The sequence below is a fragment of the Heterocephalus glaber genome, unplaced genomic scaffold (genome assembly GCF_053883595.1).
Source record: "Heterocephalus glaber isolate CG9 unplaced genomic scaffold, H.glaber_assembly_v1.0 deba00001550, whole genome shotgun sequence".
Classification (NCBI taxonomy): Eukaryota; Metazoa; Chordata; class Mammalia; order Rodentia; family Bathyergidae; genus Heterocephalus; species Heterocephalus glaber.
Genome location: NW_028258343.1, coordinates 4,009,797 through 4,029,750, shown reverse-complemented (window position 1 = coordinate 4,029,750; position 19,954 = coordinate 4,009,797). Strand labels below are relative to the sequence as shown.

Below are 19,954 nucleotides of genomic sequence, written 5' to 3'. Positions count from 1 at the left end.
TCCCCAGCATCTGTTGTTTGCAGGGCTGGGAATGGGAGACAAACAGAGAAGAATCCATTCCCGCAACCACCTTTCCCATTGGTTACATATTGGTCCTACAGGATATTATTCTCCTTAATTTCTAGGTTGTGATTGCACGAGCCCCCTGACACGTTCTCTTGGTGTTTTTTATGCCTCACTAGCAACAGAGAAGCAAACAGAGGAAGAAAAAAGTATGTGGCAACAGAACACACTGAATCAGCCCGCTGCAGACAGGCAGGTCTGTGCATGCCCTGCCGAGGTCCCGAGTCGCCTGGAAGACACCGAATCACCCCGCTGCAGACAGGCAGCCACCTGGTTCCACACTACAAAGACGCAGAGGACACCAGACCACCAGACCAAGGTACTGAGTCCTGCTGTTCCCGGCCCAGAGGTAGGGGCTTCTGAGCCACCATCCCACTGCTCCTGGTCCAGAGGAAGGGGCTTCTTGGCCACCATCCCTCCTGCTGCTCCCAGCCCACAGGAAAGGGCTTTTGGGTCACCATCCCTACTGCTGCCATTGGTACATTTTAGGTATACAATATAATGACATTCATCATTGGAAATTTGCACCTTTACATAGTCTCTCTTGGTTCTTATTTTTCACCCTTGCCCAGCCCTCCCTTCAACCCCTAAAATGTACCAATGATTAGAATGAATAATCGAAAATGTAAAATAGGAAGAAAAGGTCCAAAGGGGTAGGGGTAGTGGGAGGGTCAGGGGAAAGGAAAGAAGGGAAAGGAAAAATGATGAGAAATGGAAAAAATGGAAATAAAGTCTTTGCAAATAGGGAAGGGTGGAGGGCGTGAAGGGAGGGCTAGGAATGGGGAAAAAATAAGAACCAAGATGTATTATGTAATTCCCAATTATATATTATTGGTATATCAAATTTCTGTATCTATTTATATGACATATAAGTAGATTCATGCTTACATTCACATAGACATGCATACCTACCCAGGTTGGATGCAAAAGTGTAGAAATATAGGTGTGGAGGAATAGTGACCCCAGTGGGAAACAACGCTTAGATCTGCGAGGGAGAACCCGGTTAGGGAAGGTGATCAGGAGGCTGCGTGAATGAGACAAATTGAGAGACTTCGCCTGCAGATCTGGCGTTATCGCCATTGACAGTGACGAGGCACCACGGTTAGGGGGCGCTTGTGTTAGGGTCAAACTTGCACAGCAGCACTGCGCCCGAGTCTGCAAATCTAGGCCTCCCGCCGCGCATTTCTCTTCTCATGCGACCTGAGGCGGTGCAGTCGGTGGAAGCTGTCCCAAAAGATCTGCGGACAGGAGACAGCTGGGCCGGGGCATTAGTCAGGACCAGGAGCCCGTTCCCCTGGGGTTCGGGATGTTCGAGACTCACCTGGACAGACTCCCAGAGAGTTCACAGCGCTTTGGGATGCACGCTATGCCTCGTCTTTACCACGAAAGGCAGCCTTCGCTGCCAAGTGCCCAGTATGCCCAAGCTGGCTCCCTGCCGCTCCTCTCGACAGCCCGGATCGTGTAACTGAGGCTGGGGCACAGGAGGACTGTTGTGACCGTGCCAGGTTCAGGAATGTCAAAGCGACCTCTCAAGGTGACCCACAGCAGCAGAAGCAGAGCTTAGCAAGCACAAAATAGACCTCCCGTAGGGCCGGGATTTAGCTCCGTGGTGCCACTGCCTGCTTCACAAGTGGAAGGTCTAGAGTTCGATCCCCGGTACTCACCCAGACCTCCTGCTCTTTCCAGCAAAGGGAGAGAAGCTCCCTGAGTGCTCATTCTGTTCTCTCAGGCACACAAGTGACATGAAATGAGTCATTGAGAAGGACATGAGTACATAAACCCCTTTTAAAATATCAATACACAATTTTCTAATTCTTTTTAAAACTTTTAATTGTTTACTGGTACAGTTTAGTTATACATAATGATCACATTCAGCATATGAAATTTGTATCTGTACATGATAAATCTTAATTCTTATTTTTTTCCCATTCCTCTCCCCTCCCGTCAACCCTTTTCCCCCTTCTTATTTACAAAAGCTTTGTTTCTATTTTATCTGTCTTTTCTCATGTTTTCCCCTTTCTTCCTCGGCCCCTTCCCCCTTCCTAGTGCCCCTTCCCATTAACTTTTTTATGCACAATATCTCAATGTATTATTGTTAAATGAATTCATACTATGGACAGTACAGTCAAAACAATGTAATGGCTTCTTTCTCCAATGCTTGGGTTGTCTTAGAAAAGCCATCTTTTCCGGATGGGTAATTCATGTTTTTTGTTTGTTTGTTTGAGACAAGGTCTTGCTATGTAGTTCAGGTTGGCTTTGTACTCATGGCGATTCTCCTGCATCAGCCTCCCATGTGCTGGGATGACAGGCATGCACCACACCAGGCAATGGGCAACTCATATGAATGGCTTGTGAATGACTTGGATTCCTTAGGCAGTTTCCCTGAGGATCTCACACGCACTTAGCCACTGGTCCCCCTGAGACCACATGGTATAGATAATGCTGTTCAAAACTTCTAGCGGAAGTGGAAGTAGAACAACACATCCTGGGTTATAATGGAGCAGATGGTTCAGGACCCCAGCAGCCAACATGACTCCTCCTGCACAGCAGTCTGTTCTGTACTCAGCAAAGAATCTCTTGTTGCCTCTGGGGAACTGAGTTAAGGAGGTTTTGCAAATCCATGGTCTGCTGCGGCCACTGCAGCAGCCAGTGTCCACCATAGACAGTCACTACTGCCGGACCTCATGCTTTTTCCACCCAAGCCCAGATATGCACCCGATTCTTTCCCGGAAGGTGCTTGGAGGCAGCTGGCAGCCATCGGCATCAGCATGTGAGATTCACTTTGCCACAGGTTCACCTTTTATGGGATAACACAATCATCCTATTATATTATAGGCTGAATTATGTCTCCCTCAAAAATTCATGTGTTAGCCAGGTGAGGCGGCACAAGCTGTAATCCCAAAACTCTGGAGGCTGAGACAATCTGGGCAACTTAGTGACTTAAAGAGACCTTGTCTTAAAAATAAAATGCAGAAAAAGGTGTGGGAACCTAGTGAAGGCCTTGTTCAATCCCTAGTAGCACACACCCACAAACACACACAAACACACACACACACACACACACACACGTGTTGAAGCCTGAATTCCCGTATTTTAGAATGTACCTGTACTTGGACCAGTCCTGTAAAGAATAATTAAATTAAAATGAAGTCATTAGGGTGGGTTCTAACAGACAATGACTAGTGTCATTATGAGGACATCTAGACATAGGCTAAAGAGGACAAGTAATGACATAAGGAGAAGCCAGAATCTCCCAGCCAAAGTGGAAGGCCAAGAATAGACATGTCCTTCACAGTGCTCGGAAGAAACCAACACCGCATGCTCTCGATCGCAGACATCCAGCCTCCAGGACTACAAGAAAATTACTGTCTGGTGCTGGAACCACGCAGTCTGTGGTACTGTTATTGCAGCCTGAGAAAACCAACACACGTCTCACAAATAGGACAAAAGTACAAGTAAAACTACAAGTGATTGAGAAATGTTTCAATTTCTTTTCTTTTTTAAGACAACAGTTTCTCACTATGCAGTTCAGGTTGGCCTTGAACTCCTTACAATCCTCCTGCCTCACCCTCCCTAGTGATTATAGGCATGCCCCACCATGCTCAGCTCATGACTCCAACCATATGAAATGGCTCTTCGGTGGGCAGAATAATGTCGGCCAAAGGCATCCATGATCCAGTCCCCAAACCTGGGAACATAATAGGTCACACTGCAAAGAGGAGGGAAGGTTATAGTTGGAATTAAGGTTGCAAATCACTTGATCTTAAAATAGGGAGGTAAGCCTGGATTTTCTGGGTGGGCTCAATGGAATTGCCGGGGTCCTCTAAAAGTGGAAGGGGAAGCAGAGGAGAGAGACAGAGTTAGGCAATGCAACTCACCATTGGTGGCCCTGAAAATGGAGGGAAAGCCCAGGAGCCAGGCCAACAATGGCCTCTGGAAGCTGCAAAAGGCAAGGGAATGGTTCTCCTCTCTGGTGCGCAGAGACTTGTGCAAGTAGTGCTCAAAACACCACTGACTTCCTGGTCACGTGAATCAGAATCTGTGAGTGTGGGTCCTCAGACTCCCATCCCCCCAGTACAGTCCAGTCTGGCCAGGACTGAGAACCCATGTGTGCCAGAGCCCCCTGGAAGCCCAGTTTCAATGCAGGCTACTGCAACCCACTCTTGGGACTCCTCGTTCACTAGGAATGGGGGAGACCTCAGAATTTTCTTTTCTTTTTAAAAAAATTTAACAGGATACAATTCACTTTCTGGGCCAGGGATTTAGCTCAGTGGTTCCACTGCCTGCCTTGCATGTGCAAGGTCCCAAGTTTGATCCCCAGTACCAAAAAAAAAGCATTAGTTCACATTCTGTTGCGGGTTTTTTTGGTACCGGGGATCAAACTCAGGACCTTGTACTTGCGAGGCAGGTGCAGTGCCACTGAGCTAAATCCCCAGCCCTACAATTCATATTCTGTAATGGCAACTTCTTTAAAGTGGTTAACTTGGTAGTTTTCAGAATAGTCAGAAGGTTGTGCAACCATTAGCACTAACTCATTCTAGAACATTTTCATCATCCCAGAGGAATCCATTAGCAGCCACTTCCCATTCCCCATTTGCACCAGCAACTGGAAGCCACTAACCTATTTTCTTTTTTTTTTTTTTTAGTACCAGGGATCGAACTCAGGACCTTGCACTTGCGAGGCAGGTGGCAGAACCACTGAGCTAAATCCCTGGCTAACCTATTTTCTTTCTCCATATATTTTCCTATTCTGTTCATTTCATATAAACAGAATCATATAATCTGTAGTCCTTTGTGACTGGCTTCTTTCACTTACCACAGTATTGTAATGTGTATCAGTATTTCATTCCCTTTTTATGGAGGAGTAATATTTCCCTGTGGATCTATCACATTCCATTTATCTAAAATGCATCAGCTGATGGGTAGCAGGGTTGCTTCTACTTTTTGCCTATTGAGAATAATGCTGCTGTGAACATTTACATAGGAGTTTTTGTATAGCATACATATATATTCTCTTGGAATATACATACAGGAAGGACACTGCTGGGTAACATGCTGACTGCATTCATTGAGAATGAGCTTCTCCAACAAGCTCCCAGATGAGGCTAAAGTGAGCGGTCTGGGAACCAAGCTGTGAAACCACAAATCTCAGGATGCTGGACAACAGTCTCTTCCCTCCTGTGCTCTGCATGCTTGATATCTGGGCTTTGTTGGTCCCTTGGTCTGAAGTGTCTGCCTTTTCATCCACATCTTGTGACACCTTAGTCAAGTTTTAGGTTCATCCCAAGGCCGCCTCCACCAAAAGTCAGTGAAAACATCATCTATCTGTGTGGCTTTCTTGCCCACTGGCTGAACTGTAAGCTCCTTGCGGCCATTGCTGGTGCTTGAATCATTTTGGTATGAAAGCCTAGAACCCCAGCATGGTCTCCATAGATTGTCGGCACTCATATGTTCGATTGAATACAATACCAGGTCTGTTGACTGTTCTCAAGAGATGACCCTAGAATGTGTGTCTTGCTTTTTCCAAATACCTGATAAGTTCCAACAACTTAGTACTTCCTGGAGACTTCTTACAAGTTCCTCCCCAGATGGTCTTGTGATCAGGAGATAGAAGGTCAAAGTACAAAGATCCCTTCATGTTCTATCATAGGGATGGTTTTTGTGATTGCTTCTTGGACACAGATGCAATTGTAGTCTTAGAAGCCAGAATCTGTGCAGAATGCTAGTTAGCAAAATCTTCGTAGCAAAACATTTCTTCAAATGTAGAGGAGTGTCTGTCTACAGCTTTTCAGGCAATTCTCATAGATATTCATGGAATATTGCTACACAACACTTTCCATTTCCCTAGCAAAGTTGAGAAATAGCAGAAATATGGAATCAGCCCTCTCCTGACAAACTTGTAATGAAGGGCTTAGTAGGAAGTACTGCTCAGTACTGAGATTAAACATGGAGCTGGCAGCTACACACACCCATGGGGCTTCCAAAATAGTCTTCCAAAGGCTGTGTGCACCAGCTTATATGTTTATCCTCCCAGCTTCTCCGGGACCCAGCGCATGAGTGCAGACTTCAAGTGGCTAGGAATTCCCTCTCCTCTGGGTAAAAAGCAAAGGACAAGATTTCCACCACCCTCTCTTGGTGGTGTGGATGAAACCTCACTTGTCATGGTGGACATTTTGGAAAACCATGGGCCACTTACATTTCCTGTTGCCCAATTTCTTCCAAAGTGCTGAAGACTGAAGCCAGGCAGTGTGGCATTTTCCACACAGTCATCATCACTGACATCTCTTTTCAGGCTCCGGCAGCCTTTCTACCCCAGGGAGGACCGTTTTCTTCCTCAGCAAGGATCCTGTGAACTTGTGTTCTTCAGCCACTTTCTGTCACATTTACCCATCCCAGAGTCTTTTTACAATATTTTATGATAAAAATAATTATATTTTATTTCTTTTTGCTCTATTTTGAGGTAAGAAAGATGGTTTCATGTTTTATATCCTTGTAGTAATTCTGTAAAGAAAACAGTGGAAAATGAAAAAGCATGTGGCTTTTTAAAAAACTAAGCTAAAACAGTTAGGCTCTGTGAAGTAGGTTAGAAAACTGTTTAAGCCAGGCACAGTGGTGCACGCCTGTATCCTAGCACTCTTCGAGGCTGAGGCAGGAGGATTCCAAATACAAGTCCAGCCTAGACAATTTAACAACTTAGAGAGACCCTGTGTAAAAATAAAAAAGGGGCTGTTGTTGTAGCTCATTGTGGAGTCCCTGGGTTCAATGACAGAGAGAGAGAGAGAGAGAGAGAGAGAGAGAGAGCTGTTTGATATATAGCTCAGTGCTATAGAGCACTTGTCTAGCGTCTAGCATAAATGAACCCCTGGAACTGATGCTCAGTAATACAAAAACACAACACATAAGCAAACAGAACAATGGGAATGGGGGAGAAAGAGGTGATGAGCTGAGTCACTTTGGAAAGCAGTGTTTTGATAGCAAACTCCAAGACTAGGGACACTATACATGAGCACTGTATTCTAGTTCAGAACCCTGTTTCTCAGGAGGACACGAGTTAACAATTCTGAAATTTTTGTGCATGGATTCTGTGGTTGAACAAATAAATAAATGGGCAGCAGATGGTGGAAACTAGAATTCTCATTCATTCTTGGAAAGAAAGATGAGATGCAGGGGAAGGCTAGAATGGACAGTGTTGAATTACACTAGATCTGGAGACATCGGAATTATCAAATATTTAGTCTAACATAGATATAGATGGATGCATACTGAAATACTTGTAGATACAAGTGTTGGGAGGTGTACACGTGATCCTAGCTCTGTCCTCTGAGGGAGCCTGGGACCGATGACACCCAGCAATAAGTACACCTAGTGTCCCGATCTTGATTTTCAATCCCTTCCTCCAAGGAACTAGGAACCTTGGGAGAAATGGCTGCTTCCAGGTCTGAGGATGTGCCAGATGAGCCTGGGGCACCATGGAAGGCCACACAAGACCACAGTGCTCAAAACAAAACACTGGAGACAGGAAAGGGACACGGGAGTCAACCGAGCGCTCCTAGAGACCAAAGCTGTCCTTCTGATCAACAGAATAATAACGATGGGTTCAGATTAGAAGTATAAATCTCATAAGGCCACACTGCTAAAATAAATGATTGCAAAAAGAAATAAATGGAGAATGTTAGACTCAGCGAAAAAGAACCAACCAGAGACTGATATTAAATCCACACAGGAGTTTATTACCAGCCGGGACCCGAGCCGAGCATCAGACTCCAGCCCCAACTGGGGGAGACAAACATATTTTATACACCTTTGAGGCCAACAGTTTCCAGGCCCCACTATGGGATAGAACTAGTAAAGCAAGCAAAAGGTACAGAAGCAGAACGTCCTGCTGTTAGAACATTTGTCAAACAATAGTTAATTGTTATTTCTAAAGGGACCTTTCAAGGGGAGGAGGTTTCTAAGCTTCCTCCTTCTGAGTTCATCTAAAGGACAGGCAGGTGGGTCAAGCAGCAATATGGAGTCTGTCTTGCTAACTAGGGTCCTTCAGAGAAGAAACAAATACAAGAAATAAACTGAAGATTTCACTACTATTTCTGCTCTGTAATTCTTCTCTTGACCCTGCTTAGTGTCACTGGACTTCTGGCGTCTATGGTCTTGTCACTATGCCCAATACCTGGGACAGGTCCTGATCTCCTCTACCCATCAGTTATCACGCAGCGACCACCCTGCACCCTAGCTCTGGAGGAAGCCGCTCTTTTCTTTCGGACATGCTGCTCCTTCCTTGCTCTCACTAGCTGGGGTGTATCTGTTTACCTTGACCCATTTTACCATTAAGTCACGGAGATGAGTCAGCACTTTTCTTGTTTTCCTTTGCTGCTTCACGCACAACCACCTCCTCTTTGTCATTTTGTATGTGCCAGATATGGTAATGGCTTGCACAGTTACTGACAATATATTTTGGTTTTTCATATTTCTTTCTAACTGTCTCACCATAATTTTGAGAAATTTCAAAGACATCCACCTCCTTTTTTAATTTTTAGAATAAAGCAAGTTATAAATAAATATATACACATTCATCTCATTTTATGTCCTATTTCTTCAGTTACTTGTGTGTTTCAAGTCTAATAATATTTACCTCTACTCCTTTGTGGTGACGATGGTGGTGATAATTTTACAGAACAGATCCCCACTTGCATTCTGTATTACTGCAGTATTTCCCACTCTCAGAACACCAAATCTTTGCTCTTCCACACCATATACTGCCCGCCTTTCCTTCTGTAACCTTTCCTTTCCTCTTGCCCTCAGGCTTCATTTTTGACTCCTTCCAGCCTGAAACCCATGGTTTTACCTTTAATCACTTTACCAAGGCTCTCAGCTCTCCTGCCTCTTTGTCCTTCAGTGACATTCTATAAAATGTCCCCCATCTTCCTTCCCAATCCTTTGCCCCAGCCCCAACACCCCATTGGAAAAAATCACTTAACTCTTCATCTGTTGTCTACATTTTTTGGTGTCTATTTTCTTTTCAAAACCCCAGAAATGCCAGGCGTGGTGGGCACGCCTATAATCCCAGCACTCAAGAGGCTGAGGCAGGAGAATTGCTGTGAGTTTGAGGCCAGCCTGGGCTACACAATGAGTTTAAGGCCAGCCTGAAGTACATAGCAAGACCCTGTCTCAAAAACCCCCAGAAATCCTTCCCTACTTTTCTAGTTGCCATTTTCTCCCATGCGCTTTACTGGATGACGTGAGCACGTGACATTGTAACTGGGTGACACAACAAGACTGAGCTGAGAGTCCTTCAGGCAGCTGTGCTGGGGGCTCCTCCAGGTCAAGGTGGGAAGAACGTGCAAATGCATTCTGTGAGTAACAAACGGATCTGCTGTTGGTACTGGTTTCCTTAATTACTGCTAGCAGATTTTGTTTACAATTTACTAAAGAAAGCAAAGCCATTGTGGAGATCTCTGTGTCTCCTGTGCTCCCCGTGTAAACACCTCAACATCTGCACCTGAACACAATCCTCTTGTCCTGTGGCCTGGAGCCCCACCCCTCTGTCTACTAGGAACTCATTCCTCTCCCTCCTGGCAGGGGTCAAGCCAGGCTTGAAGCATTCCCTTCCCTTCCCTTCCCCTGAATGGAAACTGGGGCAGGGTAAACAATAAAGGTAGGTAGAAGGGAGGTAAGGAAATCCGTAATTTTAAAATTGTACTTTAAAAAAACACAGTTTATATATTTTTTCCTTCCAAGCTACTCACTCCTAAATTCCTAAATCTTAAAAAATACATTAAATTGGGGGCGTAATTTTCTCCTCTAAAGTGGGCCCTTGCCTTGTAAACAGGCTCTTGCCTTTCACCTGTAAACTGAGCTGGATTTCCTCTCTCTACTGTAGATTCACAAATTCCACAGATCTCCACCCCCAACTCCAGCCTGGGACCATAACCTGCTCTCTTTTGAGGGCCTGCAGGCACTCTATTCTCTCTGAGTCTGTGATTTTAAAATTCCCTATTAAACCTGTCTATGCCTCCTACCGAGGTGTCATGAAAATTCTTCTTCCGTGACGGGAGTCAGAGAAGCTATAATATGTTTTGTGGGGTGTTAGTGGACGTCCCCATCTCCTCTTTGAGAATCCCCCTCAGACCCCATCTGGTGACAGAAACTAAGGAGAATCCTCACCGAAGTTCAAGTTCTTTTCAACTATCTCATCTCAAAATGTCTCCAGCATACCTGAGGGATGATGGTATTGTGCCTCATGGAATCTTGAAAACTCCGAAAGATTTAAGAATATGCTTTATTCTTCTTATAAGCCTGGCCCTTCAGGGTTGATATTTTTCTTGGGAGATGTCTGAGTAGAGATGAGGGGAAGTGAGAGGCCACTCCTGCCCTGTGCACGCTGTTCCTGCAGATGGGCTCCACAGATGAGTCTTGTCAATTCCCAGTCCTGTGTCCCTCAGGGCAAGGCCCCTTGGGCAGCTGCTGTGTCTCTCTGCTTCCTCTCCCAGTCCGGCTGACTGAACGAACAATGGTCCGCTCCTGAGTGTCATTCTCTCACTCAGCCCTCTCCTCACTGTCACTGCCACCTGTCACTTCCATCCGCCTCACATACCTGCTGGGCACTTCCTGCTCCATCCTTCTCACCATCTCTGTAATATTCAAACCCTGGACTATGACCACTGCAGAGGATCTCACCTGGTTTCTCTGGCATCTCACTCTCCCGGTTCTCCTCCTCCTACTTGGATCACTACTTCCCTCTTTCCTGGAGGCCTCATGCTTCCATCTCCCTTTAACATCAGTGTTGTCCAGAATTATGTCCTCAGCCTTCTCTCTGCAACAGCCGTAGCTTCAAATATTAATGATATTGTTCATGCTCCTAAACCTATGCTAAATCTATGCTGTGTGGTGGATATCTCTGCCTAGATGTTCTTACATGTATCATTCTTACTTTATTCGACAGAAGCCTGAAACATAATGTTACATTTCTCCTGCCCTCTCACCTGTAGTCATATTCATTCTATCCTAAATATCTCTCATATTTATTTTCTTTCACCATCATGAGGCCTAAATTTGAATAACCATTAAGACAAGTATGGTATCATATATTCTTGTTCACAGTATGTAGAATATCGGTACAGTTCCAATGTATTTTTGTATAATACATTCAATAAGGAATAAGTGAATGATCAATTCAATAAATGAGTAAATCAACTAATCAACTCAAGCCCAGACTTTCTGATGCCAAGAAACACTTTTATAGCTTAGATCAAATGAAGTACAAAGGGAAGTGGGGGCCGGGCGTAGTGGCTCATGTCTATAATTCCAGCACTCTGGGAGGTGGAGGCAAGAAGACTGCAGGTTATTAGTGACTTAGCAAGAACTTGTCTCAAAATAAAAAAAATAAATAAAAAGAGTTGAGGATGTAGCTCAGGATGTGAAGGTCCTGGGTCCAATCCCTAGCATAGAAAAAAAATAATAAAGCAAGTGGGAAAAAATAGGTTATGTTAGCTTGAGGGAACACACAGAATATCGAAATGAACCAAAATAAAAAATAAGGATAATTGGGCCAGGGATTTAGTTCAGTGGTTTCGCCACCTGCTGCGCAAGCGCAAGGACCCGGGTTCGATCCCCGGTACCAAAAAATAAACAAATAAATAAAATAAGTATAATTGGCGGAGCCAGGATTCTGTCAAGGTGGTAACCTTAAGACCAGCCATAGCCAGAGTCTCCGGGCCTTCTTTCCAGGTGTCCTCCATTTATGCAACTCCACTGTGTTCTGGGGGTCGCTCTGTTCCCTGCTTCCCACAACTCATTTCCCTTCCAGTCTGCACACTTTCCCCTGTGTACATCACCTAGTCTGCCTGCTCATGGTTTCTGCTTCCTTATGGCTGGTTGGTTCTGATTTACTCATGACCACAATGATCCCTCCTGGTTTCGTCTACACATTGCTTCCGCTTTAGAACATGCTGTTAACTGCCAGGTTCTTTCTGTACTTCTTAATTTCAGTTCCCAAGGGCAAGAAATTGATGGGCTTGGCTAGGCTGTAAAGTGCCAGCCCCTGGATTAACTGCCCTGAGTAGGTGTCCAAGCTGGTCCTCCATAGTTTGGTTGTGCTTCAAACCCTGGCGGTCCGGGCTGTACGTGGCAGGAAGAGCAGTCAGAGCAGGCCCTGTGACAGACACGACCCAAATGGTCATCACTTTGCTCTCGTTTATCAAAAATACATGCATTCTGACCCCAAGGAGGGTGGGATGAGGGGTTGCCCCACAGTGGGAAACGGTGTAGTTGGAGAACCAGAAAAATCAAAGCTCACTTAGGAGGCTGAGTGTACAAAGGCCAGGAGTGGGGTCTGGGGAACCAAAGGATTCTGGGAGACTTCACTGGGGCTTCTGGGACCAAGAGTCTGGAGAGCAGTTGCCTGGGCCCGACAGCTGCCATTCTTAAATTTTCAGTAACATTTCCCCTGCTTAGGAAAATGCTGGCTTAGGAAAATGCTGACTTAGTAAACCTGGAGAATACAAATTATAAAAGAATTAAAAACTCAGTGGTATTTTCACTGCCTGGTAAGAACCATCATTTTAACTTTTTTTGTTTTTTGGTACCGGGGATCGAACTCCGGTCCTTGTGCTTGCGCAGCAGGTGGCAAAACCACTGAGCTAAATCCCCGGCCCTCATCATTTTAATTTTATCACTTCTTTTTCTAGTTCCTTTCTCCATGCATTTTTTTACCTAAAAGAGTGAGGTTTTATGGCACATAGTTTTATATTATGAATTTTTCTTTAGCTATTATGTCACTAGTCAAGTAATATATTACGTACGATATGACTGCAACAATAGTCCATTGCTGGGTCATAGCACAATTTATTTCAGTGTGTCCTATTGGTGAGGTCTATGTTGTTTATAGTTTTTCACTATTGCAAATTAAGGAGTCAAAGCTGGGGCATGTTGGTGCATGTCTATAATCCCGGTACTCAGGAGGCTGAGGCAAGAGGATTGCTGTGAGTTTGAGGCCAGCCTGGACTATATAGTGAGACCCTTCCTCAAAACTAAACAAAACTAAACTCCAGAGTTGAACAAAAAATTCCCTAGTAGTAGCCAGCATTAGGGAGTATACATCTGACCCTTTACCTTCTCCGTCTGTAATTTTTCAAAATTTAAATTTGCCTTCAGAATCAAGTTCTTGTGGTTGGTACGAAGGGTGCCCGTTATCTGCCATTTACTTGCGTTTCGAGCTCTGTGTCCCTCAAAGCCCTTACTTGAATCCCCAGCTTCCAGCAGCACCTACTGCCTGCTGTTTGCCAGAATGTGCTGGGTCTTTCTGGGCCTGTGGAAGCTGGCCCACATGGTCTTCTATCAGAGCAATTTTCTCCCCATTTCTGATTTGTCTCCTGTTCTGAGATTTAGCTGAAGTGTCAGGATCCTCTCCTCTCCTCTCTTCTCCCTCTTCTCTTCTCTCTTTTCCTCTCCTCTCCTCTTCTTTCTAGGAAGCACTCTGGCCCCACCTTTTGGTACGGCTTAGGTACTGGCCTCAGTTTACCAGCACTGGGCCGCTGGCGAGAGAAGCCCTGCCCCTCACGCCTGTGTAGCAATGGAGGCAGCCTTCTGCTGTTAGTTTAGCCACTGGCTAAGAAATGGTACCACTTGTGTTTCTGTGATTCTTTTGGCTTTGACCCCATGGTCAGCTTTGGGCTCTGGCCTTGAGCTCCCGACACAGGCCGTGCCTGGCTGGGCTCTCTCTGAGGAGGAGTTCACTGTCTGGCCCCTGTCTGGCCTCACTTAGGCAGCCAGGAAGGGAGCCTGGGCTTCCCTCGCTGTGATGGAGGCGGCCAGGCTGGGGCAGGATGACAGCCTCGCTGCCCAGGCCTTCTGGGCTCCTCTCTCCCACCCTGTCACGAAATGTTTTCCAACCTGCTCCTTGGGGCCAGGCGTGTGCCTCAAACCTCGTTACTTGCTGCACACGCTGGAGAAGTGAAACTTTATAAACCATGGCGCCACAGTGTCATCCAGCAACCCAGGCACTGTGGGCGGAGGAGCCACTTCCCATCATCACCTTGTCCCCCAGCCCGGCAGTGCTGAGGGAAGGGGACTTGCCTGCCACTTACTGGGGTGGTGGCCAAAGGGTACCAGGAGAGCAGCCAGAATGAAGGCCACCCAGAGGAGGGCAGCATCCCCAGGAGGACGCTAGCCACCTGGGGGAGGCCTTGAGTTCCCTTCCTCTGGCCTCGTCCTTGCTGGGAGGAGGCCCAGTCTTGGCGCCACGCTGCTGGGCTGTTCCCAGCCGCAATGCTCTTCCCAGCTCTGTGTCCAAGGCCACCCTTTGGTGGCTTCTACCATGGTATTTCTGCCATAGCAACTGCAAACAGGACAAACCATAAACCAGGCCCTGTGCTGCTTTGTCCCCTGCCAGCCAGTTCCTTGGTGCACTGCAGTTGGTCTTTTAAGAACTTGCGGTGCATCAGGAGGTCCCTCAGGAAATGGCTGGGAAAAGAAGGGGCCACTTTGGGCCCACTTTCTGGGCTAGGTCCACCTTCTCAGTTAAATATGAGCTCAGGACCAGGACACACGGACGTGAATACTATGGAAGAAAGAAACCAGATAACTTAGCTTATACACATAAGTCTCTAGCCCACGGTCTTCCGCAGCCCTTGGCTGACCCCAGCCCTAATTACCATGTCACTGACCTGGTAATGACGCTGATGTGACACCCCCACTCCACCCCCATGGGCCCTGGACAACATGACAATCCCTCCCCAGCGCCATCATCCAAACCCTAAGCCTTGAACCCTGAGACCAAGCCCCTGGGGTGGCGAGCTCTCCTCCCTGGCCGCTCCTGTCCTGCCAAGTGTATCTTTGACTTTTTCCCCTCCAACTCAATCTCTGATCTCACTGCTACTCTTGGATGTCCCGCTCAATTCTTTGTTTAGGATGTGGAGAATCTGAACAAGACTCCGAACCTGGAAACACCCGGATGTTTCCAATGGGCATCAGGTTTAGGTGCCTGGTCCCTGTGAGCTCCTCCTCAGTCAGAAGTGTCCCGCCAGACTTTGCCTTTGTCGTGCCTTTGGATTTGTGTCACTGAGTGGCTGGGCTGGCCTCGTGGAACCCTTGCGAAGTGCAGAAGTGAGTGGAATTGTGCTTTCATTCTTAGCTGTTCAGTTCCCTTGTATGCAACCTGGTTTCTTTTAAAGCTAGCTGATCTCTTCGTTCCCTTTAGGGTTGGATCAATGAGGGCAGCTAATTCACTGGAGGAGGTGGGGAAACTTTGAATAAGGTCCTGCAATTAAGAACCCAGTCACCTCCTCCTGTGATCCCAATTCCTCACTTGGAGGCACAATTGTGGTGTAATGTGCTAGGTCTGACTCCCATGGGGGATCTGATTTGAGTCAGGTGGACCCAGCCCTTCCTGGGGGAGCCCCATTGTAGCCACCACGTGCCACCCTGACTTTCTTGCCTCCAAAGATGCCCTGGGGAGGGTCAGCTCCACTCCTCGCCCACAGGCCCGGTGTGTCAGCTCGTGCTTAGCGAAGCACACGACAGCCTTAACTCGAGTGACACGGTGGCAGCCACTACGTGATGCACAAGTGCAGGGGACAGACTTGGACTCGGCGACCTTGCAGTCTCCGTGGGGCACCGAGAAACCCCAGGGACGGTGAGGACCCTTGACAGGCAGGGACTGATGGCTTCAAAAGGTAGAGGGCAACTTTCCTCTCTGAGAGAGGAGGGGTGGGACTGGGGCGGAAAGGCTGTTCTTCTCTTTTTTCAATTGTTATTTATTTATATTTTATCGGTGCATGTTAGTAATACAGACTGGTGAGGTTCTTTTGGGGAAACCACCACAGGTATTTAACATAGTTAATCATTTTCAAACTCATTACCCTCTCCCCTCCCACATCCGCTTCTCCATCTCCAAAAGTGATGTCTACCTTCTAGTGTCCTGTTATCTTCTCCTTTAAAAATTTGTATTTATTTATGTTGTAGGTTTCTCTTATAAGAGGAACCATGAGATTGAGCTTTCTGAGTCTCGTTTATTTCACTTTATGGTTTCTAGTTCCATCCATTTGCTGGCAAATGACACGATCTCATTCTTCTTTATGGCTGAATAATATTCCACAGTGTATATGTGCCACATTTTTTTCTATTCATTCACTTGTTGATGGATATCTAGGATGTTTCCACAGCTTAGCTCTTGTGAATTGCACCACTATAAGCAGGAAGGGCTATTCCTATCTGCACTGTGGGTGAAAGTCCAACCTGGACTTAGTCCAGGTAGAGAAGACGGCTTGGGTAGTAATCATGGTTTAGCATACACACACTGGGCCTCTTTGGACGAGTTGTGCTGCCAAGGGCAGCACATATCAAGTGCTTTAACTTGATTTCTGCAAAATCTGTTGCTCAAACACTTCTTCAATAGCTTAGCAGGAAATTCCTCTTTAAATTTTTTTTTAATCTGAAAACTTTATTGTGATTAGGAAGAATAAAAATTTGCAAACTTCAGGATGAAAATATGGTATCAGGAAAAAATCAGTAGACACTTCTGAAAAATATTTTAGTGTCAAAAACAGTAGGTCCAAGTGCAAGGTCCTGAGTTCGATCTCCGGTACTGAAAAAACCCCCCACAAACCAGTAGATCCTAGAAGCGAGGGAAGTGTCCAACACCAGCCAGCACCTCACAGATGTGCTGCTTGAGGGCCCCAAACTGACCACCACCCTGGCCTGCTGCAAGATTGGCCCTTGGAAAAAAGGGTCCTTTCTAGCCTCCCCCTGCCATCAAAAGGTCATAATTTATGGTGCTTCCTTATTGCTTCTGGGTGCTTGCCCTATTTCCTTTTCTTTCCAGCCTTTCTGCTCTCTGTACTGGAATGAAAATATTACTAGGCTATTATCTCCTGGTTTGTACATTGTTTCGTTGTGCTCCAGTTTCCACTGAATTTCTCTAAGAAAATATCTTATGTTAAGTTCCATAAGCTAATTTTCACTGCAGGGTTAGTTAGATAAGCTATTCATTTCTTCTTGTTCTAACCTGCTGGCTAGGACAGAATGCTAATTTGGAATCTTGGAGAAAGAAATGCTACAAAAAAGAATATTATCATTTTCTTGCTTTTCTTGGCTATTACCCCCACCGCATCCTTTCCCGGATAGTGCCTCTGCCTACCTGTGGGTCTGGGCAGATCTGGAAGCCTCATTTTTGAGGCCACTTTCCTCCTCCACCTCCCCATCTTAACCAAGTAGGTGTGACGGAAAGAGTCCAAGGCCAGGCGGCTCCTTCTCCCGGGAGTGTCTCACCCAGCCACCTCCGCATCCGTCCCTGCCCTCCGCTCTGTCAGCAGCAGGGTCAGCATCTGTGACTGACTTTCTGAAGACTCTGGCCTGACCACCTCCCATGCATGTGCCTATGTCACTCCCTGGCACTTAGGAGGATCGAGTGAACCCAGACAAAACCAAGAGTCTGGGAATTCTCTATTTTGAACCCCTTATGATTTTCCTAAACTATTCCCCTTGTCAAAACCAAAATGGCGCAATGAGATCGTTTCTGTTCTGGTTAAACTGGTTGGTTCCCATCCTCATGTGAGTGAGACCCCTGTCTTGTTTGCATTGGGAGGACCAAGATCAAAGAGAAGAGACACTGGAAAGAAACAATTTGTGGAAAAGAAATATTTTATGCCTAATTACCATGCATTACTGATGATACAATGATCAATGTCAGCTAATTTTGCTGGACACTTTTTTTGGGTACAGTACTGGGCATGGAACCAGGGCCTTGGGCATGCATGTATGGTAAGTGCTCTGCACTGGGCTATACCCCCAGATCAGCATACTTTCTTTTAAGAATGTTTTCCCTTTTTTTCTTTATTTCAATTTTTTGTTAGTACATGTTTGCAGTACATAGTTGTTACATTCCTCGTGGGGGGTTGGTCCGTGTACGTAACACATCTTAATTCTTTTTATGTCCTCTTTTTACATCCTCTTTCCCTTCTTCCCCACCCCCATCTCTTGGTCCTCTTTCCTTTTGTAAAAGCTCTGTCTTCCTGCTTCCTATTATCTGTCTTTTATTTTGCTCTTTATTTACATTTGGGGGCTTCTCATATAAGAGAAACCATGCAATACTTAAATTTGTGTGTCTGATTTATCTCACTTAACATTACAGTCTCAAGGTACATCTATTTTCCTACAAATGACTCACGTTTATCTTTATTTATGGAACAGCAGTACTCCATTGTGTGTAAATATCACATTTTCTTTATCCATTCATCTGTTGATGGACTTACAGAGCCTAGCACATTTGCTTTAACTAAAAGTGTGTCCTATATGGACACGCTCATCTTTCAAAATTTATTATACAAATATCAAGCTCACAATCTTAATAAAAATAAGAACACTTTCTAATGTTACATTTTGTAGAAGACCATCATTTCCTGCCCTGAATCCTCGCTACTCAAAGTAGAGTTTACAAATGCAATAGCCACATCGCCTCAGAGCTTGTTAGAAACGCAAAGGATCAGGCCCCATCCCACTTTGACTGACTGCATAAAAATCTGCCTTTCTGCAAGATTCCTAGAGATTCGGTTCACAGTAAACTCCCTGAAGCACGGCTCCCACAACTCTGTCTTTGGTTGAAGGGCATTGCCCGGGGTATGGAGGTTACAAGGAGGACTAGCTCAGGGCTGCAGCTGGACCTCATAGAGCCAAAGGAAGCCCAGGGCTTATTTAAAAGGAGGATTCTCAGCTCCACCCTCTCCAGGTCCGCAGGTCCCCGGTAGGCCGGTCACTGTAACGCGGCAGGCAGGCTCCCCGGTCTGGAAGCCTCTCTGCTTTGTTCATGGCAGAAGGGCAAGCGAGGGGTGGGAAAGCTGGAGGGCGGCCTGCAGCTCAGAGACTACTCAGGAGGGCAGGAAACCCGCACTTCCTCAGATGCCCCGCCACTTACAGCGGCCTCTTCCCCATGAAAGCCATCCTCAGGTGACCGTGCGCGGATTGGAAAGTGCGCTAACGCGCCTGCGCGCTTGGGCCCACAGCGCGATGCGGACGGAGTCGCGTGGCCCCCCGTGGTCACAGGGCTGGTGAGAAACTGCGCTGGGGGCCGCCGCCCATAAACCCAAGAGGGTGGAACCACATGTGTTCAAGCCAGGAAAAGAGCCAAATTCCAAATCCCAAATATGCTTCCTCCTGAGCAGGCCTGGCTTTGACACCATTACAAACTGGAGAAATCCTAAATCGAGAGCGTAAGTTGAGAGCGTAGGTGCCAGAATTCAAAGGACCGACTGAAGGATCATCTCGGGAGGAGCCTCTAGAGGAGGCCGCAGTGCGGGTCTGTGCACTGCGTCTTCAACACTGTCCTGCTGTTTGCCATGACTGCTTGGGCAGGACAGATCGGTAGGCAACTGTGTCCTGAAAAACTGACGCTGCCTTCATTTGGAGCAGGACTTGGTAACAACAGGAGTGTGCTTTGCTTTAAAGCCGACTACGTATTGGATACATGTTTATATGATGTGATAAATATATTTACAGAGCAATTAGTAAAAGGTTATACGTTACTATTAAGGTATCAGGTTAAACCGGAAGGGAGTTTGGGGAATATATTTTACAGATCTTTTTTTATGATTCTGCCTCAGTGAGAGTCCATTCTTCAGTGTCAAAGAGCATTGTTGCTGAATTTACAGGAACTGTGGCTCCACTAGTCTCATTTCTCGAATTTATTGTGCTGACCAGCGGTACCAGCCCTGCCCTCCCGAGGGCCTGGCCTGCTGGCATTGGGTGCACAAGGAGTCCACGCTGGGGTTCCCCCGCCACATTCAGAGCTGATGTACTCATTCGTTTCTGAGCCCATGTGACCATGAGGTAGAGTTGGGCCACCAGGGTTTCTCAAAGTCCTCCCAGAGGGTAGGTCCTCAGTACCTCAAGGTAGCTGAGCCCA

At 46.3% G+C, this 19,954-nt stretch overlaps 1 protein-coding gene across 6 annotated transcripts in view; it reads left to right on the top strand.

Annotated features, from left to right (window-relative positions):
• LOC147824210 (uncharacterized) overlaps positions 1 to 19,954 on the top strand; it is a 53,290-nt gene that overhangs the window by 15,200 nt on the left and 18,136 nt on the right. For 4 of the 6 annotated variants that reach the window (XR_015442489.1, XR_015442490.1, XR_015442487.1 and 1 more), the window contains exon 2: positions 183 to 12,527. Coding sequence is in view for 1 of the 6 variants with exons in the window: in XM_087190025.1 (XP_087046151.1) it covers positions 183 to 382 (200 nt within the window). In the remaining 5 variants the exon portion in view is untranslated. Of the gene's footprint in view, positions 1 to 182; positions 12,528 to 19,954 lie in introns of those variants that run through there. The other 2 variants (XR_015442488.1, XM_087190025.1) reach the window with 2 other exon arrangements.